General features: G+C 43.4%; 1 protein-coding gene across 1 annotated transcript; it reads left to right on the plus strand.

The window, feature by feature from the left end:
- The first annotated feature begins 1454 nt into the window (after positions 1-1454).
- On the plus strand, positions 1455-21170 carry brwd3 (bromodomain and WD repeat domain containing 3). Its single transcript, XM_071925402.2, has 40 exons — positions 1455-1597; positions 1757-1815; positions 1921-1950; positions 2142-2201; positions 3400-3550; positions 3746-3844; positions 3958-4118; positions 4554-4775; positions 5073-5173; positions 5294-5364; positions 5578-5678; positions 5778-5818; positions 5915-6019; positions 6185-6335; positions 6446-6580; positions 6681-6809; positions 6939-7164; positions 7301-7441; positions 8122-8302; positions 8459-8552; positions 8679-8852; positions 10629-10702; positions 10806-11004; positions 11201-11311; positions 11497-11604; positions 13031-13155; positions 13302-13384; positions 13581-13692; positions 13884-13945; positions 14683-14838; positions 14940-15060; positions 15199-15324; positions 15439-15508; positions 15603-15656; positions 15893-16036; positions 16241-16393; positions 16477-16646; positions 17123-17211; positions 17333-17470; positions 18042-21170. The coding sequence occupies exons 1-40, from the start codon at positions 1564-1566 to the stop codon at positions 18863-18865; spliced, it is 5385 nt and encodes a 1794-aa protein (XP_071781503.1). The 5' UTR covers positions 1455-1563; the 3' UTR covers positions 18866-21170.
- The last annotated feature ends 1611 nt before the right edge of the window (positions 21171-22781 follow it).

The raw sequence follows: 22781 nt of genomic DNA on the forward strand, positions 1-22781 counted from the left end.
CCTGTTATGTTTTTGTACTGTTTTTATATCTACTGTCTATATCTGTCTGTCTGCAGTTTGTATCCCTGCCTCTTCCCCTTTCAAAGGATGATTTTCCTTTTCCAGGGTTATTGTGAATAAGAATTTGTTCTTAAGTAGCCAACCTAGTTAAATACAGTTTGATTAAAAAAAACAACAATAAAAACAAGAACCCAGTCATGTATGTGTATTGTGTGTCTTGTGTCTACATTTCCCCCCATTTCCCTCAAAAGCAGAAATACACATTCACTGAACAGAAAAACGCAGTCAACAATGGAAAGATAGCACGGTTACTGCCAGCAATTTTCAGCCATGTCAGCAGGTTTCTTTTTCTATTGATATAGCTTGCTACATAATTTAGCAACATGACCTGTAGTGCAGGAACATCCCAAGGTCTGGGCTACAGACCAAAGGTGACATTGTGAATTGAAGTCTTGTAAAATCACTGTCATGTTTTAAATCTCATCTTAAAACACATTTTTCATAGTTAGGCTTTTACCTTCTTTTCTCATATTTATTGCGGTTGTATTTGCTTTTCTAACCCTAGCTGTTTTTAATGCATGTCTGTTTTTTTTTTTTTTAATAATTTATCTTACTGGGTTTATTATTGTTTTATGGTGTGTAGAGCACTTCTGTTTTGAAAGGGTTGTGTGTTACATCATTTTGTTTTGTGATTGATTAGTTAGATCTAGGTAAGCTGGTTCTCTGTAAAGCCCTTTGAGACATGCTTGTGATGAACGGCTATAAATAAACTTTACTTGTGTATCTTGATGTACAGTTTGGTGTAAGAAAGCTTGGTGCAATAACAACTGGTCATTTTCATTAAGTAATTAACCAACTAAAACCAGAATGTGGCTGCTTTGAACCATATCTGAGATTTGTTAAAGTATATGCATTCTTGTGTGCCATTTTCAACACATCAGTGTGTCCAATTCAGGTGAAAACATATTTTTGTTACTTTTTTTAATTCCAAATGAAGACCTGTGAGGTTAAAAGTAAGGTTTGTAGATCACAGACCATGACAAAAGAGCTTTATCTGTAATTTTATTTTATTTAAACAAATATTCAATACCACCCAAATTGTCAAAATAGACAAAAACTTGAGGAAAATGTTCCTCGTAGAACTATCGTAACTTTTTATTTTTATTTTACAATAAATGGCAAGATACAATTAATCTGATCCATACTAATTGATAATAGGAGATCCAGTATGTTCGTCCCCATCCTCATCTCTGGGAGAAGGGTCCTCTTCAAATCATGAGGCTTCTTTCAGCTGAACCCACTGGCATTTACAACTTTGTAGGGGTCGTTAAGGTTCATCTCCCTGGTGGTAAACTCGGAAATGTACGAGTTCATCACCTTACAACATCGCATTGATTCACTGGGGGGCGCTAACACAAAGCACCAGGTGGTCAGGGACAACTTGAGAAAGGAGGAGGCCATTCACTAGCCTGTTAGCTAAACAGACCTAGCTACCGTTAGCTAGCCAGCTAACGCGCAAGCTAAAACATCAGTTTGTCTTAATGTCGCCGCTCTTATCAAGTAATGGCAAAAGAACAGTGTTCACAAACCGAAGCTGGTGAGTGCCGAGCATCCCTTTCCTATACGACTAAACATTGTGTATTTATGTAGTTTGCGGTTGTATATCAGCTAGCGAGCTAACCAATGCAAGCCAATGCTAGCTAGCATGGCCGAATAGTAACGTTAGTACCTAGCTAACACACCTTTCTCATTTCAGAACTGTATTACCTCATTGCCAGATTTCTGCAGTCTGGACCTTGTAAAAAATCAGCACAGGTAACACAAGCAGTGACAGAATATTAAATTACATCGGTCAACGTTATAAATTGTCTGAATAAGTAGCTGGTGCTAACAACTAACGTTAAGACTGTCTGTTCTCAGATTCTAGTTGAAGAACTGGAGGAGTATGAGGTAGGTTATGATGCTCTCAATCTCGCCGTTTCTGTGTTTATTCTCGTGTGTGGTTTCCGCACTATTGCCTGGCCGCTTTTTGGCCACTTTGTGTTGTTTGGCTCGGGTTGGGAGCATGTTACCGAGCGGGGGGAAACAGCTGAGCCGCTCGTAGTTTTGTATCATTTCTAACAGCGTGTCTCTTAACTTAGTTGATTCCTCAACGATGGAGTTGGGACGGGGAGAAATACAAACGGACCTTCCAAGACTGGGTGAGTGTAAATTGACATAATTAACTTTTTATCAAACGAAGCATGTAAGTTTTATTTAATCGATGTTTTTTGGAAAGCGGGTGTCGACTTTTTTGGAATTCAATAGATTATGCTGATTTACACGGGTCAGCCGTGTATCGATACTTATTAGTAGTCATTTAATCATTTATATCAGTATAGGCCTATTGATAAATAACTATCCAGGCTTAGCTATTGTGTCGTGTAGCAGGAGGCGGGGATAAACGAGGGCAAGTAGAGATAGGCTGAACAACGCCGCGGGAACTGTCGATCTTCCTGTTGAGCCAATGAAATCACTGTTTCCTTTCGAGCGATCCGGAAGAATTGTGAGAGGCGCTTCTGATTGGCTGTGAGCCTCTCTTGCTCTCTCTCGCTCTCTCTCTCTTTCCATTTCTCTTTCTCTCTCTTTCTCTCTCTCTCTGCCCCCCCCCCCCCCCCCCCGTAATTTTTAATTAACTATACTGTGAAATCACTCTGCTACATTTTCACATAGGCTAATTTGCAGATAACAAATGTAGATATCAGCAATACACAGGAATAAGAAACATAAATCATTCACGATGAAGCATCAGGGAGGTCAATAATATACAACCATTTTGAAATTGATAGTTTTACACTTTTGTATTAGTAGAGTTTGGACGTAGTAATTGTTTGGACTGTTTCACAAATGTGTAGTTTTTTGTTAGAGACAAACACATTTGCTAAGATAATGATTTAATTGATCAGAAAAAAATCGAAATGCTGGAATTTTTCAGTACACTGTTTAGTTTAGAGTCTTGTGTGACCTTGCGAAATTGCAGACTCCTACCTCGAAGGAATTCATAGGAATGTGGAGAGGCAACTGAGTTTCAATAAAAATGAACTAGTATAGCTGCAAGGTGGAGTTTCAAGCCAATAGAGCTAAGGTAGAAGATATCAAGCTGCTAAAAGGTTAATACTATATGAGCATGTGAAAACCCAACAGCTGAAAGTTATGGCATCTTTTACAGTGACATGGACATCATTCTCATTTTCTTTATGTAAAAATAAATGGGGCTTTTAAATGATTGCTGTGATGTCTGTATTTGGAACTGTTTCTTCTCACCATTTTTTTGAGAATGTAACAGTGAAGTAATGATGCTTGGGTGTTACATGCTGTGAGTATAGTGACGTATTAACTATTTTTCTTTTACCTCTGCAGGTGATTGTGAACCAGCACATTCCTGCAGACTATCTGCTGCGTGTTTGTCAGCGGATCGGTCCGCTTATAGAGAAGGAGATCCCACCTAGTGTCCCGGGAGTCCACACCCTCCTGGGGCTGGGGAGACAGTCCTTGCTCCGAAGCACCAAAAGTGAGCCTTCCCTTTCTTAAAGTTATTTTCTCTGTGTATTATGTGGGAAATGTACATACTAATACTGTTGGTGTTTTATATTTTGTATGTTTATGTGGTTTGTTGGCAACAGAAAAACTGTAACTGTAGTTATTAATATTTATTTCCAAAAAAATCAGTCATAATGTTTCTTAACCCGCCACCTCTGCACCGTAGGTTGTAGCCACAAAGTATGCAGTGGTTCAGCAGTCGCTGCGCTCCACCGAGGGCGTCCACCAGAACCTCCAGTCAGCCTCGGGAACCCTCCCAGCGTCGGTGTGTGAAACTTGTTGTTTTAATTTAAAGTCCAGTTATAGGGACAAAAGTACACAGACCTATGAAGCAGTCTCTTTTCTCTATTAACTGTCCTCTTGTGTTTTTATATCAAGTGTCCATCATGGGCGCTCGCCAGGCCACAGGCACCGCCCGGTTTGGCCAGGTCCTGCCGTCTTCCACCTACCAACACATGAAGATACACAAACGTATCCTTGGCCACCTCTCTTCAGTCTACTGTGTAGCCTTTGACCGCACCGGCCGGCGGATATTTACGGTGAGTGATGATTTCTGCGTCGGTAATTTATGTGTCTAAATAGCTTTCCGTCCAACTGTCAAGCCAATTTTCGGCAAACATTTGAAATGTTGTAAGAAATTAGATGCAAATTAGGTGTCTTTCCATCAGCAGTGTTAAAGTGAATAAATAGACTTCCTGGATGTTGGACATACAGTAGCTGTATTGGAAAACACATCCATGAGAAAAATTAGTTAGTTCAGAATCTATTTGGCAGATGTGTTTCCATCGCTATTTAAACATAGCAAGGGAATGATATTAATTTACAATATTAAGGAAATTTTATTGAAATCTGATGGTTCTGCTCAGCCTTTATAACTCAGTACTTCATGGTGAAGTAAAGGTTAAATAAATAAATAAACACTTGGATGGAAACCCAGCTACTGTCTCATGTGTCTGTGTCTAATGTCTCATCAGGGTTCTGATGACTGCCTGGTGAAAATCTGGGCCACGGATGACGGCCGACTCCTGTCCACGCTGCGCGGCCACGCGGCGGAGATCTCCGACATGGCCGTCAACCACGAGAACACCCTCCTCGCCTCAGCCAGCTGTGACAAGGTCATCAGGCTGTGGTGCCTGCGTACCTGTGCCCCCGTCACTGTTCTGCAGGGCCATGCCGCCTCCATCACCTCCATACAGGTGAGACTAATTCCCTGACACATTAACATGTGAAATTAAATAGATTTAGCTATGATAGTTTCTCTGCAAGAGCTCAGCTCAGGATGTGAGACAGCCCAAACTCTTCCAGTACAGACTAATCTGACTAATAGCAAATCTATATTTGTCATAAGGGGGATATCAGGGACACATATTGCACATTCAGTCCCTTTCTTTAAAGAACTACTCTCCTGAAGTGCTGTTAGAGTACAGACAAGGGAGACTGTCAAGAGAGGCTAACCTATGAGTAACCCACATAAACTCCTCCTCTTCCCGCAGTTTTGTCCCGCAGTCAAAGGGACGCGGCGGTACCTGGCCTCCACAGGTGCAGACGGCATGGTGTGCTTCTGGCAATGGCACTCACTCAGCATGAAATTCAAGTAAGTATTCAAGGCCTCTGTTGTAGGCTGATTTTTTGCTCTACCATTTGTTCTACTGAAGTTGTGTGTTGTGTTTTTTTTTAAATAATTATAGCGTTTATGTTTCTCCTCTTCCCTCAGTGATCAGCCAGTCAAGTTCATTGAGCGGTCACGCCCAGGTGTACAGGTCTCCACTTCCTCCTTCAGTAGTGGTAGGTGGCCCCACTTTGCTACACAGCATTTCCCTGCCAGATAACATTTCGTTGCCCAGATATACTTCTCCTGACAGACACTCATCCTGAATTTGCATTTATCTTGCTTCATCATTCTCTCTGAAACCGCCCTCCTGGATATACTCTTAAGTGTCTCCAAAGTAGAGAGAGAGAGTAGAGAGCTGAATGTTGTTTTATGTTCACTGTTAACAGGTGGTATGTTCCTGGCTACTGGCGGCACGGATCATGTGATCAGGGTCTACTACCTTGGTGCTGAAACTCCCATGAAGCTCTCTGAGATGGATGCTCATGGGGTACGGAACGTAGTATCTGCATAATACTTGTGCCACTCAGTTAACACCTCCTTAAAAACTGCCTCTATACTTAATGTATGTCTTTTTCTCTGTTTCTAGGATAAAGTTGTAGTAGTCCAGTTTTGCAATAACAGTGACAGGTGAGTTTGTGTATTGATATCTGTATAGATGTCAAACTGCTTGTTGTTTTGTGGCCTCAGGGCCTCTAACAGATGTATGTGTGTGTGTGTGTCCAGCCTAAGGTTTGTGAGTGGCAGCCGCGACGGCACGGCCAAGATCTGGCATTACCAGCAACAGGAGTGGAAGAACATCACTTTAGACATGTCTGCCAGGCTGCCTGGGTAAGAGCGCAGAAATATGCACAGAGCCCCACTTTAATTTACCTTAATTTATTTTTTAATTAGGCCTCCCATCAGTACCTGTTGTTAAGTACTGTGGTCCCGTTGACTCTCTCCTTAGTGGTAAATTGCCTAGTGTGTAGTGTCTGACGGGAAGTTTCCCTCCAGGAGTTCTGCTGTCAACGGGGACGATAAAACCAAGCTGGTGGTGACCATGGTGGCCTGGGACCGCGGAGACCGCACCGTCCTCACTGCGGTTTCCAACTACCTGCTCAAAGTGTGGAACTCCACTACCGGACAGCTGCTGCATGTTTTATCTGTGAGTTGAAGAAGAAGGTTGATCTACTGTGCAATCCCTTTGGATAAAAAAACTCCCGGCATTTTTTCACAAACTGACTGTCCTGGATGTTTGTTCTCTTCCTGTTCAAGGGTCACGACGATGAGGTCTTTGTGCTGGAGGCTCACCCATTTGATTCCCGCATCATGCTTTCTGCCGGCCACGATGGCAACATTTACATCTGGGATCTGACCAAGGGTGCTAAGATCCGCAACTTCTTTAACATGGTAAGAGACCTACAGTGAGAATTACCTACCGATTGAGTTACCTTTAATTTGTATCTACTATAGCTAGAGTTCATATTTAAATTCATGGGTTTCTTTTCAGATCGAAGGGCAAGGCCACGGTGCTATTTTTGACTGCAAGTTCTCAGCTGATGGGCAGCATTTTGCCTGCACTGACTCTCACGGCCATTTGCTCATCTTTGGCTTCGGCTGCAGCAGACCCTATGAGAAGGTAACTACACTCCCCAGCGTAAACAAGCAGGGTTGGAAGCAAAGAGAGGATTTCCCTACAGGAATCAATAAAGTATCGCATTATCATTATCACATTATCGACACAAATGTACTCTTAAATCCCCTCCAGATTCCTGACCAGATGTTCTTCCACACGGACTACCGGCCTCTTATCCGTGACTCTAACAACTACGTCCTGGATGAGCAGACGCAGCAGGCCCCGCACCTCATGCCTCCACCCTTCCTGGTGGATGTGGACGGGAATCCCCACCCGCCTCACTTCCAGCGCCTGGTGCCAGGAAGGGAGAACTGCAAGGAGGAGCAGCTCGTACCCCAGCTGGGCTACATGGCAAACAGTAAAACCTGCTCACCCATCATTGATGCCATTCAGCAAGCATGCCAACCTTAACTTTAACCAAACTGGCACGGTTGTAACTTGGTAAATATTATTGACACAGGGCTTGACGCAAGATGTGCTTGTTTGTTACTTAGGTGATGGAGAGGTGGTTGAGCAGGTACTTGGCCAACAAACGGCAGAAAACGGAGAAAACCTATTGGACAATCTCATCAGACAGTTGCAGAACCAGCAGGATGAGCAGCAGAACGTAGAAGGACAGCCCGAGGAGGCAGGAGGTCTGTTTTTCTGTCCCTCAAGGCAATACATACAAACCATTTGTTGACCTGTCTGCAAGTGAAGCTATTCTGATGACGTCGGTGCATTTTGAGAGGATTCCTTGGGCTTCTTTACCTGCATCATCTAAGCAAACACTATGGGTCTTTTTCAATTTTGCTGTCTCAATGCTACAGGCCATTGAGACAGCAAAATTGAAAAACATCCATAGTGTTTACTTAGATGATGCAGGTACAAGTTGTTTGAGTTGCAATGTTTTTCTTGTTTTTAGTGATAGTTTACAGCATTAAACAGAATCACAAGTTACAGCAGTCAGACATACAGCAGCAGTATAAAGACAATAACAATACCATGCAAACAATATGACAAAACACATAAGGAAAGGCGCCCTTTGCAAAAAGGGGAAGGGGGAGGTGAGAGATGTTGGCCTGGTTGCCTGGGGAGATACACACGATGCCCAGTCACAACCAATCTTAGCTCATTATGGCAGATTAAATGTGCTATATTTGATATTTTTGGTGCAGATTCTTTATTGAAAAATTAACACATTCAGTGGATACTAGAGGAATTTTGATTTTTAAGTCTGAGTCCATCGCTAGAAACATGTATGCCATATTTCCAAGTTTCCTTATCACCAACCATAAAATATACACATAGCAAACTAATGTCTCCTTATTTTTAGCTGATGATGCAGCTGAGTTGGTGCCATCATCCCCTGTTACGAGCCCACGAAGGAGTGGGCACGTGGAGGGCGTGTGGCAGATGCAGCATAATGCCCTCCGTAGTCAAGTGGCCACCGAGAGGGACCTGCTGGCCTGGAGCCGCAGAGTGGTGGTCAACGAGGTGCCGTACGGGATGTTCAGGTGAGGCAGCCTTAGGGAATTTCATTAGGCTAACAGGGACTTGTGCAGATGAGTTTTATGACTCATAACAGCCTACTTCAGACAGCCATGTTTATAAGAAGACTACGTGCATGCCGTGCCTCTGTTTATGATGTGAATGATTATTTTTTTACCCAGGGTAATGGAGGAATGCAGACAAGCCAAAGGCGAGGTGGAATGTTCCCTGTACAACGCAGAGAGGAGGAAGAAACCAGCATCCAGCACACCCAAGGTTCTCGCGATCTTCACACTATTCTTCAGTTCACAATTGTCTTCACAAATCATAAGAAATGCGCTGTCATTGTCAATCAATTCCTGCTCTACTCATGTTTTACCCTCCCCTCTCCACTGAATGTAGAACGATCCGATGACTTCACGCATGCGCTCTCTGCGGCCGTCCAACAAGAAGCAGCAGCGGCGCCATGCTTACCAGACCCGCTCGGCTCAAGTCCGCCGGCTTGGGAGCAGGACTAGAAATTCCAGCAGCCGCCGCAGCTCTGACAGCCGCATAGACTCCGACAGTGATGGAGACGTAAGTCCTGCACAAATTGTCACCCCCCTGTGCTATAAAGCTAGTCAGTAGTCCCTGGTCAAATTTACTGTAACTTACATCTGCAAATACGTGTAATATGATTTCAAGATTGTATGGATTGACCGCTAGCCATAACTTAGTAAAATATAATGTAGGAAGAATATCTGTGCTGAAAAGGATGGGGGAACGCGTTCTTCTGGACGCTTCTGAAAATGTGTGTGCAAGGTAACAACGGCAATGAGAGCTTGGACAATATATTTAACTTTGTAGCATTACATTTGGTGAGAACAGAGGCCATACTCCTCCGGCAGTGTGCCAAACTATTATGGACATGATTCCGACTGCGTAAAGTTTGTCCTTGGCAACATGTCATCGGCATAGTGGAAAATCGGGCCAAGGACTTTTCTGTTTTTTCATTTCTTTCTGCTGAGGCATTGCCTTTAAATTTGTGTGCCTTAATTCGGTTTTGGTTAGGACAAGGGCGCCCAGGATTGGCAACATGCCGTTTGCACATGAGTTGAAATGGGTTTTATATCTTGAAATGAGTTTCTTAATGACAACTGCTTTCTACTCAACTCACCAACAAGCCACTGTCCAATTGCAGTACTCATTGCATTAAAACTTTGGGCAAACATGTTATATCCATTTCTGCATCACATACAGTTTGAATGTTCATGTAATTTTATTATTGTGCATTTGGCGCCCTGATGGTCTCATGCATACAGTCACTGGCATTGATAATGTCTGGAAAACCCGCAACACAATGGAAACACAATGGAAACAATGGAAACTTGGTCATGCATCAGGATGTAAATATTGTTTGGTGCATCATTGCCATGAAGAGCTTCGCTAGACAGCAGGAGACAGAGATCTGAGCCGTTCCCACATCTGCCAGACACTCTGTCCAGCTGATGCAGCACCTGTCGTCAGAATGAAAAGGGCACAAGTTACCCAGAGTAACACTGAAGGGATGTGAAGGCTGTGTGATCTGGCTCTGCAAATCATCTTCAAACAAAGGCACACCTCAGTGATCCAAGCCCTACCCATGCGCAAACGCTGGATGCACAGGACGTCAGTTAACCTCGGCACATTTATTACGTCTTTGCACCCTCTGTGTGCCCCGGTTATGCTGTCTCTTTTAATGATTCCTTAAAAATTCAACCAACTTGTGTGTGAGATGAGTGTGGCGAGGCAAGGGAGCAGACAGTCCATGCGTAAAAGCACATTCAAAGCATTCAAGGATTTAGTGATCTGACATGATTTATTTTTAGAAACTTGTTTTTGCTAAATTAATATTCATTTTAATGTTACTGATTATTACCTCAAGTTTTGTGACTTAACTCAAATCCTATTTGTTTTTGTTTGTCAAGAAAGGCGCATATCAGTGGACTAGTCAGAATCCAATTATTTTATTTATTTTTTTCTCGTTTTGGCCGGTATGAAAAAAAGTTAGCTAATTATTGATGCTAATTATGAATCACTCTCTCATAACTGACAGATATTGTTGAATGAGTCTTTGCCTAACTTTCATAGAACAACTTTTTCCTCAGTTACTAGGTCAAAATAATCAACCTTAAAGTAAATGAAAGATTTATTTAATAATTACATTTTCTTGAAAAATGTCTTTCCAAGCCAAAGAAACTGCTTTGGTTTCAGATGTTTTCTTTTTTAAAATTTGTTTCACATCGCATTATACTAAGTAACTTTTTAGAGCACCATCAGACTACCATCATTCTTCATAATAATGACTGGTGCTTTCTGTGGGTTTGTCCACAGGCAGCAGAACAGGTGGAGCCCAGTGACGCTTCCTCTGACGACGAAGCACGGTGGCAGAGCGACAGCAGCTCCAGGTAAATATCTTTTGACCGAGAGGCGTTCTCTAGATGCAGTTAGTGTGTATGTATATGTGTGTATGTATTGTATCACCTACCAACACCTCTGTTCCCCTCTCAGCGACTCTTCCAGTGAGTATTCTGATTGGACAGCCGATGCGGGCATCAACCTCCAGCCCCCGAAACGAACGACCAGGAGGCAGGTGCAGCCTCCGGGTTACAGCAGCTCCGAGGAGGAGGAAGGTGATGCAGACGCCCAGGGAGAGGAGGCCAAGAGGAGGGACAGAGAGAAGCGGAAGAAGCCCAAGCAGACCAAACAGGTGAGCTAACATGATGTGCAGCTCCTGTATTGAGGCTGAGAATATTACATTTTCTGTGTGGTAAACATTGGTTGTGCTCCAGGTTTTGATTACTGTCCAGCAGCATTGTGCTCACTGTAGTCAGATTGTGCAGTAAAGGATAAATTCTGTTTCTTTCCCTTTGTTGATTGTTCCAACAACTTGTGTGTATCCTCAGAAACCCACCTCCTCTCTGGCTGGAGTCGATGCGGAGGAGTGGCTGCCCCCATCGTGGATAATGGAGACCATCCCACGCCGCTCTCCTTTCGTTCCACAAATGGGAGATGAGGTAAGGAGCGTCACTCCCTCACCTAACAGAAAAGACATTTTCAGCCAGTGACATTCAGCTCTCTGGTGTCTCCTTGTCTCTCTTGGTTTTTCAGCATCTCATTTATATGGGAGATCCAGTTGTTTTTGTGCATCTAAAATGTTATGGCATTATATTCTGATGCTGATTCCCCTGTCTTCCTCCAGCTCATCTACTTCCGACAGGGCCACCAGGCCTACGTCAGGGCCGTCCGCAGGGCCAAGGCCTACAGCGTCAACCCTCAGAAACAGCCGTGGAACAGGCTCAACCTCAGGGTGAGGCACACTGGCATTTTAAAGAGTCTTTTTGCGCCCAGTTTGAGCTTCTCTCCGCTGACTGCGATTTTTAAAAATGCTAGAAAGTGGGCGTGAAGAGCGGGGAAGAGGATCGGGGTGGTAAACAATTTTTTTTTACCAAAAGACATATCTTGGGACAATTGTCCTTGAACACGACTGCATCTCCAACTGAACGCCGGCTGCTCATTTTAACCACTGGAGGGCGAACTGAGCCAGGTTTAGTGAGATAAATACGGGGCCAGCACATACACTCACCGAGCACTTTATTAGGAACACCTGTACACCTTCATATTCATGCAATTATCCCTTCAGCCAATCATGTGGCAGCAGTGCAATGCATAAGATCATGCAGATACAGGTCAGCAGCTTCAGTTCATGTTCACATCAAACATCAGAATGGGGAAAAAATGTGATCTCAGTGACTTTGACCGTGGCATGGCTGTTGGTGCCAGACGGGCTGGTTTGAATATTTCTGAAACTGCTGATCTCCTGGGATTTTCACACACAGCAGTCTCTAGAGTTTACACAGAATGGTGCGAAAAACAAAAAACATCCAGTGAGCGGCAGTTCTGCGGACGGAAACGCCTTGTTGATGAGAGAGGTCAGAGGAGAACGGCCAGACTGGTTGGAGCTGACAGAAAGGAACAGTAACTCAGATAACCTCTTTACAACTGTGGTGAGCAGAAAAGCATCTCAGAATGCAACACGTCCAACCTGGAGGCCGATGTCACTTTGGTAGCCGGTTGACACTGAGCTGAAAGCTGATACCTACCCAGTATTAGTAAGGTGTTCCTAATAAAGTGCTCGGTGAGTGTAAGTGCTCAAATGTGGACAGAATGACCGTTATTGTTGTATTTCATAACTACATAGTCTAACTAAATACCAGTTTACAACTAAAGAAAAAAGTGTTTTAGTGTGGACTTTGTTCTTTAAGGGAAATTACATGTACAACCGTGAGGGGAGTGAAGAAAGCCAAAGGGTTCCCAATAGAGATGTAACGATACTTTCAGCTATCGGTTCGGTTCGACATGATACTGGGTTCATAGAGCGATATTATCAGCACAGCAGTATTTTGAGCAACATATGAATGAAGACATGACTTAAAAAAACCTTTTTTTTATTGCCAACCATAAACAGCGCAATTCCAGATTTCTGTAAGACTTTTAAGACCCTTTTAGTACCCTTTAAAATAAGATTTAAGACCAATTTCACCCCAAATAAGCCTGAAGAGTAAAAAGGCAGCATTGATTTACTGCAAGTTATCTTGAATAGTTTCCTCTTTGTATTATTTTTCATGGGCAATTACTTAAGATTCTTACTTTTATTTTCCTTTTTGAGAGGCTTTAAATTTCATCTACTTCATTCATCCTCATCATGCCTTTGTGTATTGTTTCTTCCCCCTCAGGACCAGGAGTCAGTGAAGGTGGTTGGAATTAAGTATGAGGTGGGACCTCCCACCCTCTGCTGCCTAAAACTGGCCTTCTTGGACCCAATCTCAGGGAAGATGACCAACGAGTCTTTCTCCTTAAAGTGAGCATTTTTTTTAAATGTATTTATTGGTTTTATTTATTGGTGATTTTCAGCCTGGATAATGAATGACTGAAATCTCCTGCTCATCTTTTTCTACATGTATGTACATGCATATTTCACTACTTTTCCATTCCCACTCTCCCTAGGTACCATGACATGCCCGATGTCATAGACTTCCTGGTACTACAGCAGTTTTACAATGAGGCAAAAGAGCACAACTGGCAGCCAGGTTAGTCGATCCACAGCTTCCACCATTACATCTGATGAGGTTCAGTCTCGCTATTGCTTTTTCTTTTTTTTAGAAATGATGTGGTTACGCTTCCAAATCTGTTCATTGTGTCCTTCAAAATGTGTCCACAAAAGTTAAGTGATTCATGGCTCATCCTATGTTGCGTCCTAACCCGACCCCACATCACCTCCTCCAGGTATGAGGTTCCGCAGCATCATTGACGACGCCTGGTGGTTCGGCTCTGTGGAGGACCAGCAGCCTCTGCAGCCGGAGTATCCAGACAGCCTGTTTCAGTGCTATGCAGTGAAGTAAGTCACTCTGTCCCTTCTAACATAATCTATCTTCAATACTCTCTGTTTGCTCTCAAGATCATATTCTTCGCTGCTGCAATGACCCGATGTCCCCATTCTTGAAAATTAGATCTAACAAGCTTATGTAATCTATTACACAGTTTGGTTGAATAACTTTGTAATGTTGAGTTACAATGTTTGCTCACCAGGTGGGATAATGGTGAGAGGGAGAAGATGAGTCCCTGGGACATGGAGCCTATTTCTGAGGAAGGTCAGTAGAACTAATATGAGAATTCCCCTGATAATAAACCACGCAGTTATGCTTTATATATATTTACTAGATATATATATGGCAGATTATGTGAAAAATGTCCAGGATTTTACAAACTTCTGAGCATGACCATATACTTGGAAACACCACAGATGGATATGCATGGTTAATATACCCTATCCATTGAAATCAATGGTCTATATAACCATATTCAAACGTGGTTCAAATGTTATACATTTCAACTAATCAAGTTTATCTAAACCGTCATTAAAGTCAATTTACAAGCTTGGTCTTTTGAAGATATGGAGCTTTATATGGCCTAGAAAATGACTGGCTGCCTTTGAGTGATATTGTCGCACTTTTGCCACAATTATAAACCCAAGCAGTTCATTCAAATTCTAAAATGACCAGGCTATCAAGCTCATAAAATCTCTTCATTCTCACATTGCTAGCATTGATTGATAGTCATTTCAATGGCAGAATGATGGAAGTGAAACCAATTTTTACTTTAACAGGAAAAGAGCATTGGTAATGTTCACATTTTATCAAATTCCTGTGCTTATGAAGCATACAGTTTTTCAGAAAATGTAGCATTTTCTAGGTATCTACAATATCTTGTATCGGTAAAATGCAACTGATATTGATATGGAAAATTCATAGCAGTTTCCATCTATATGTCTCTGCTCAGCAGCCAAAGAACTAATACTGTTTCTCCTGGCATGTTGTGGCGTCATCAGCTGCGTTGCCAGAGCAGGTTGGTGACGGGGTGGAGGTGGCAGAGGAGGAGCTGAAGGCCCTGCTCTACAGTCCTCAGGAGGGGGAGTGGGGGGCTCACACACGGGACGAGGACTGTGAGAGAGTCATGCACGGCATCGATGAGCTTCTCACACTGGGTAGGCCACCAGAAAGAATGATAACAGATGTTTGTTATGGGGAAAGATAAAGCCTGTACTTTATCCTTGCCATGTTTGATATTTGCTCTGTTTGTCCACAGATGTAGCGAAGGCATTTGCCTCACCAGTAGACCTGCGGGACTACCCCCTGTACTGCACTGTGGTGGCCTACCCCACTGACCTCAGCACCATCCGCAAACGACTGGAGAACCGCTTCTACAGGTGCAGCACACACCTTACAGCAACACCCCCACCTCATCCAAAGACGCACCTTTCCTCACACTGTGAATCAGTGTACCAAAACAATGACACTGTAGAGACATTTGAGTTTCAAGTGTTTAACCTGCTTCTCTCCTGCAGGCGGATCTCTGCGTTAATGTGGGAGGTGCGCTACATCGAGCACAACGCCCGCACTTTCAACGAGCCGCAGAGCCCCATCGTGGCTGCCGCCAAGGTGGTGACTGACGTGCTCCTCCACTACATCGGGTAAGACCCCACTGAGTTGACAGTCAAATGAAGGGGTTACGTCTTTCCTCTTGCTGTACCTCCATAATCTTCTTTCCAACTATGTCCAATTGTTTGGCCCTCTGTTTTCTCCAGGGACCAGAGCTGCACAGACATCTTGGATCTGTATCACAAGTTGAAGTCTGAGATCAGCAGCGGAGGAGAGGTTTGTCATTGTTTCACACTCGGTTGCGTGCTTTGTCTTTGGATTATTTGATGTTGCTGCAAGTGGTAACATGGGTTTGTCTGTTACTCTGCAGGCAGAAGAGGTGGATGTGGACTCTGACACTCCAGGGACATCTACAGGACATCGGGTAAGACGAGTGTGACATGTGCCACATGAGTTCATCCCAGATAACACAGACATGAGAATTATCTGTGAGCAGCAACATCTAGCTCCAGTCTCACTGGATGAGACATTCATAGTAACTTTTAGATTTATACTTTAAAAGCCCACTTTAGAACAGGAAATATGGCAAAAGAAAATTTTCTTTTCATGAAGGTTCATATTCAGCTATTTATTAGTACTCTCTCTCTCTCTCTCTGCCAGGTGTCCAGCTCTAATTCTAAGAGGCGGGGTGTGGTATTGGATGTGAAAGTGTGGCGAGGCCAGTGTCGAGAGCTGCTACGGCGAATGATGGTCTCTCCAGATTCAGAACCATTCAGACAGCCTGTGGATCTCTTCGTTTACCCTGTAAGACGATCTGATACTGATAATCACTTGCAATCGATGCCAGAAGGCAGTTACTTCTTCATATGACTTACAATAACACAACATTAGAAATACCTGGCATAGGTTATGAATCAAAAGCAGTGGTCAAATTGAAATGTAGCTGTTCTGAGCCTCTGAGTCACCTGTCTACTTAACATTTCTCCCCTCTACCCTGTCTGTGTTCAGGACTATCGCGACATCATCGACACTCCCATGGATCTGGGTACGGTATCAGAGACGCTGATCGCAGGGAATTACGAGAACCCTGTGGAGTTTGCCAAAGACATCCGCCTCATTTTCAGCAACTCTAAGGCATACACACCTAACAAGAAATCACAGGTAAAGCAACGGCCCTGAGATTGAGGATGTAAAATCTGTGACTGAAGTCTGTCCTGATGACACTATTCCTGTTTTCCATCTAGATCTACACCATGACTCTCAGCCTGTCAGCCTTCTTTGAAAGAAACATCATCTCCATCATCTCCGACTACAAGTCCGCCATTCAGAATCAGCGGCGGACTCGCCAGAGACTCAGCTACAGGAAGAGACTTCACAGTGGAGGCAGCTCCCCGCCCACTAGTCCACCCCCCAGGTACCGGGCCCAGTTCACATGATCAAATAATCCTTTTCATTGCAGCGCACACCAGGGTGTCTGCAGGTCCTGGAAATAGTCTTAAAATGTCTTAAATTATATTCTCTAAACTCAAGGCCTTAAATAGTCTTGAATACAGTTAACTATAGCAGTTTAAGTCTTCAGTTCAGTTTTAGAGTCTTAAAAATGTTGTGGTTTCTTGGTGCATCGTTTTTTCTTCTGTTGAGAAATGAATTGTCCAGTCATACAGACTATATTGTGATAGATCTACAGCTGTTTTCATTTTCTCGTTTTTGTTTTTTTGTTTTTTTCATATGTGAAATTGGTCTTATATTTCATTCTAACTGGTAATTTAAAAGGTCTTAAAAAGTCTGCAAGTTTCATCAGCTTAAATTTAAGACACCATGGCACACTGTAATGCATTTAATTCCTCTGAAAACCACGCTTCTTTTCTCTTTCTGTTTTCATATGTCCAGCCCTAAAGGGAAGCACAAGTCAGGGAAGATGTCAAAGCCAAAAAAATCCCAGACCTCATCTAAGAAGCGTTCTCACAGGCCATATCAGGGTAAGACTGCAATATTGTGGCTTAGTGTGTTTTGTGGGTCTCCGTGGCGCTCAGGGCCTCGCTGTAAATTGCCTGGCTGGTAGTGATCGCTGTGCTGTCGGTGTTGTTGTTGTTGTTGCAGCTCCAGAAAGCAGCAGTGTAGCAGTGGACGAGGACAGCCAGCCCTCCTCCTCCTCCAGTTCAGGGACGAGCAGCGAGAGCAGGAGCCACGGGCCGAATCGGGTGACGCGCAGCCAAGCTACGCCAGTTAAGAAGTCAGGTATGACGAGCCTCACACCGTACTAAAATGTATTGATATTGCCTTTCAGAAGAATGTCTCGTACGCTACCAGTCAAAATTTTGGACACACCTGATTGAATGTACCATGTTTTTCATTATGTTAAAGCCATTTTGATCTAAAGGCTTGAAATGTTCAAAATTTGTTTCTTAGACAAATATAAATAGTGGAGTTGATGCCTATGTATGAATTTCTTTCCAAAGTCTTTGCCTCTCCATCAAGGCAAAGGGCGGCTACTTTAAAGAATCTAAAATATAAGATGGTTTTGATTGAACACTTTTTTGGTCACTGCATAATTCATGTGTTATTTCATAGTTTTGATGTCTTTACTATTATTCTAAAATATGGAAAATAGTAAAAATAAAGAAAATGTGGTGTGTCCAAACTTTTGAATGGTAGTGTATATAATAAAGCAAATCAAATTTGGTACTTTATATCTAATTTATGCCTAATTTTAGAATTTCTTAAGTCACATCATGACAGCAGCACAGTAGAATGTGAATGTTCCATTGCGGTGCAGAAATTAACTATTTGTTTTCTTCTGTTGCGTCAGGGCATCATCGTAACTTGCCTCTGACCAATGGATCCAGACAGAGCCACCGGCGAGGCGCGCTGCAATCCAACGACGAGGAGAGATCTGGATCCAACAGCTCCTCATCCGAGTCGTCCTCGTCTTCATCGTCCTCGTCTTCCTCTTCCTCGTCGTCATCCGACAGCGAGAACAGCTCTGATTCAGAGATGGAGAAGTACGTGGAAGGGGGAGATCACGACTACAGCAAAGCCCCCTGCTTATCGGGACGCCTCCTAGCCAAGGGTAAGGTCGCCGCCTCAGGGAAAAGGAGACGTAAAGGAGGAGAGGAAACACCACAGAGACCTAAAAAAGCACGAGTGCAGCTGCCGCAAGAAGAAGAGGAGGAGGAGGAGGAGGAAGACGAGGAGGAGGAGGAGGAGGATGAGGAGGAGGATGAAGAGGAGGAGGAGGAGGAGCAGCAGCAGCAGCAGCAGCAGCAGCAACAACCACAACAACAGCAGGATGTCGGAGACGAAGAGGAGGAGGATGAAGAGGAGGAGGAGGAGGAGGAGCCCGAGGAGGAGGAGGAACCGGAGGAAGAGGAGGAGGACGACGAGGACTCCGGTCCGGTCCAGAGGGGCCTGGCGGGGACGGCAGCCAACAGTCCGAGAAGCAAAGAGTGCAAGTCTGGGCGGGTGAACACGCGCAACCAGGGCCGCAGGACAGTTCTGTACAGGGACGACTCGGAGGACGACGGCCACGGGTCGAAGGAGGACCCCCTCAACCTGGGCATGTCCCGCTCAGGACGGGTACGCCGCATGACTGAGAAAGCCCGCGTCAGCCACCTCATGGGCTGGAACCACTGATGCGTCGCCCCCCCTTTTTCAAACCTCAACGCCCTCAACCTAAAACTGGTGTCTAGACAGGAGTAATACTGCAGGGATTTTTTTTGTTTTCTTTTGTTTTTATATATATATATAAATATATATATGATTTTCTTTTTATCTGAGACTGCTTATGACTCTCAAACTGACAGCTGGTGCTCACGGTGTGTTGCCAAGGAATCTCCTTCCCTGGTCTACAGAGCTACTGTTCAACACGGACCCTCTCCAACTCAACCAACTCACCTCCGCCTTACCGCTCTCCGGACACGGGACTGCTCTTCTCCTCCTCGTCCTATGCGTTTCTCGTCCAACACTATACACTAAAACCCTCTCTCTCTCTCTCTCTCCCGCCTCTCTCCAGCAACTTTCTTACTCCTGGTCACCAAAGAAAGGTTCGGAGATGCCAAAAAAAAAAAATGGTGCTCATGTTTTATTTCTCAAGGAGTGTGATGGTTTTTTATTTTCTCAACTACAAAAAAAAATCACTCTACTCTCATTATGGTTGTAGTCAACTGGTTGGGTTTATACAGTATCATATAAGGTCACTGATGTCAACTTTTTTGGTATTTGCTCTATTCTCCACGACCACTAGCCTTAGTTTTCAGAGGTAAACCGTATGCTCACACCATTCGTGTTCTGTTTTTCGGGACAGGCATCTGGGTTCGGTCATAGAAGCGTCGAAACCAGCATAGTTTGGGGAGTAGCAATACTGAGTAAGGTGACTTAGGTAATTCGATTACAGTTCCACAGTAATATCCCAACTCCCACACCCTTTATGTCTGACAACTTGACCAACAGAGGGCCAGTGAATGTTAAAATGCTCTGCCCCACTTCCCTTTGGCTGTGTGTTTTCACAGAAGCAAGGTAACTAGGACAGTTTGGCCCTTCATGTGTCATTTAGTTAGAATTGGCTGCTTTTTAGAGGAACAATGTCTGATCAGATCTTGGTTGCACCCATTCCTGGCTGCTTCCATGGCACTGTCTCTACCCAGCATGTTCAAAAACAAAAGGGTCCCTGGCCAACTCTCTTCCACAGAAATATTTATTTTTCCATTGTATTATACTTTTCAATTACTTAAACTATTTCTTAAACAATAGCGATGAGGAAAAGGAAATATTTGCACATTATCTACTCCATGTGGCAGCTGAGTAATAAAGATATTAGAGAAAGAGAAACAAAATCAACCAGACTTTTTCATGCTTTTTGTGTAAGAATGTTTGAACTGTGCCAGCACACTTTCGATTCAGTCTTGGGTTTTGTTTTTTTTTGTTTTTTTAAAGAAGATGAAGTTTGAACAGATAAGACAGGATCTAGCTGGAACCCTCCAAACAACCCATTTATAATACTAGAATTTCAAGCAAAGAGCCTCATCTGATTGGTACGGGTATCCATGCTTTTCTTGGGCTAATGCAAAAGGAGCGATCATGTTTCATGGGAAAACCCTTTGGTCTAGTGTGTTGTGCCATTTTTTATTTTTATTTTTTTTCTTGCTTCTGAGCATCACTGAAGCAACAGATCTGTTAGCCGGGGTCAGCAATGGACAGATCAGCTGCACCACAGTTGAGGACAGTGTACAGAGGAATGATATACTAGCATCAGGTAATCTGTTTGTGTCGCACTATCACAGTGTCCAAGACTTTCTTAATCACTGATTCCTGACCAATCAGTCTGTGTTTCTGAAATCTCCCTCTGGAAATCCTTCCTGGCAAGCCGGAGCTCACTTAACGTCCAACGATGAGGTGCTTCTCTATCTCTTGTTGCACCGATAATGTTTACTTAAAGCTCGCACAGTCTTGACTATTTGGTTGGTAAATAATTAGCGGTTGAGTCAGGCGATGCCGGCAAAGGAGACCTGCAAATGCTCAGTTCAGAACAGGGTGCTTAAGTTCGATCAACTTCCTCGTCGCTCAGTCGGAGTGGTCGCCTACATCAAAGAGGCGTCATAGAGTTTTCTTTTTCTTTTGTGTTTTTGGCTGAGGAGTGTGGTTAGGGTCAGGGTCTCAGAGATTAACAAATATCAATGTCTTTTGGTTGCTCTGAGAGGAAGCATTAACTGGTGTTTTGAAATTATTCTGGTTGAGTGTGAGAAGACTATGATTCATATTTTGGAAACTTTATTATTTTCATATAGTAGATGGCTCTTAGGCTTGCCTCTAAGCATCAGATTAGTTGATACAACAATAATAACATTCTAGGTGGAATAAGCTTACGTGACTGTCTTTTTTACACAATGTTTTGATTGTATGTGTTTTTTAAATAAAGAAGTGGATTTCTCCTAAGATGGAATTCCTTGGTTGTGTTTCTCTGTCGCTCAAAATTTGATTCGAAAATGTTTTCCGTGTCAGAAAAAAATAGCTGCAAAAATATCTACATGTTTGACTCTTCTATCAGGAGGTGGAGGTGTTGGTTTGTACATTTCCCCCCAGGTATAGAATATTCTCAGTACGTCCATGTTTATTTTTACAGCACGGTTTCTGTCAGTGTTGAGCGAACACACACATGGGCGACCCATAAAAACACCAGTCACTCTTCCCTTCTCCCTCAAATTTCTGCAGTTTTTTTAAAGCTCCTGCTCACATGAGTCATCTGTAGCTTTGCCCTCAAAGATTAGTGTTTTCCTACAGATGCACCGTAGGCCACATCTCTACAGCAGTGGGGGTACTTTGCAAAGATTCAGTGTTAAAGAATATTGAGCTTGTACACAACATTGAAGGTCTTATGGTTAACTGTTTCTGCATCGGCCGTGAACCGATAGAGCAGAGATGTTTGTTAAGAAGTAAACCAGACTCCAATATTGGCACCTCCCTAATCGGCCTAATGCACTGAAGGCTGAAGTGAGTCAGACATGCAACAAACAAGGCTGAGCTCTGACGCACCGCGCTCCACCACACCTACAAACTGCAGTGATGCTGAAGGTCCTGGGATTCAAAATGGATCAGTGGATATAATGTATAAAAACTGCAGCCTCCAGGTTGGATGGCAGTACTTTTCTCATGCCTGTACCACTTTGCAAAGCGAAGGCGGCAAAGGGTATGATTACTTACAGGTGGAAGCTAAGTGGGCAAAGCAAAGTCTGCTACATCTGCATGTTAATGAATCTCTTCTGTATACTGGTACTCATGAATATTCATGAGTAGGGGACTGGGACAGATCTATATGAGCTGAGCTTGTTTTCTTCTGTCTAGTTATCAGACCAAAACATCTTGATCATAAATATGTATCAAAATAAAAATAATTCATGAGTTTATATTTAGGATGGACTTAAGAACTATAAACATACCTACAAACCTTTCCAAGGCTCCAAATTCTTGTCAGCTGTCTAAATAATGTGCCGTCTTTGTACAAAGCATCCAAATGTCAGAGGTCAAGCTAAGGCCGGGTGTGCATTTTGCTGCGGGAAGAGACCTTAAGACCTCACATAGCAAGATCTCTAACTTGAGAGCAGTTCATTGGTTTGAAAGCGAGGTCGGCTCAGTCTACACGATGTTATGACTCTCCTCAGCGTTCTGGTATTCTTACATTCCTCAGTATTCATGACTGGGAGGGACAGGCACTAATGCAACAGAAGTATATCACTGTTGGTCTTACTTTAGTCAGTGCACTCACTATGAATCAGAGGGAAAAGGAAAATCAATAGCATTTGCTGATGAGTTTACACATAATGGACTTGGTCGCACAGTTCCTGCATTTCTGAACCACAAACAGACCTGCCACCACTCCTCAGGCTAACAATGGCTTTAAAGCTCACATATGACTCAGTTTTCAATGATTTTGTTTTCACATCTACTCTGGCTCAGGATGAGAATAATGTTCTTCATGATGTTTGGCAAATAAATGCAGTTCTGTTGTTGGCTGACATCACCAGCTCCTCTAATTCAAATGAGATAAACCAGTTGA

Source organism: Centroberyx gerrardi, chromosome 11 (genome assembly GCF_048128805.1).
Source record: "Centroberyx gerrardi isolate f3 chromosome 11, fCenGer3.hap1.cur.20231027, whole genome shotgun sequence".
Lineage (NCBI taxonomy): Eukaryota > Metazoa > Chordata > Actinopteri > Beryciformes > Berycidae > Centroberyx > Centroberyx gerrardi.

Coding starts and splice junctions, on each gene's coding strand:
- brwd3 (XM_071925402.2), top strand. CDS start 1,564: ATGGCAAAAGAACAGTGTTCACAAACCGAAGCTG. Junction 4,776..5,072: donor CCTCCATCACCTCCATACAG/GTGAGACTAATT, acceptor CTCTTCCCGCAG/TTTTGTCCCGCAGTCAAAGG. Junction 17,212..17,332: donor TTCTCACAGGCCATATCAGG/GTAAGACTGCAA, acceptor TTGTTGTTGCAG/CTCCAGAAAGCAGCAGTGTA.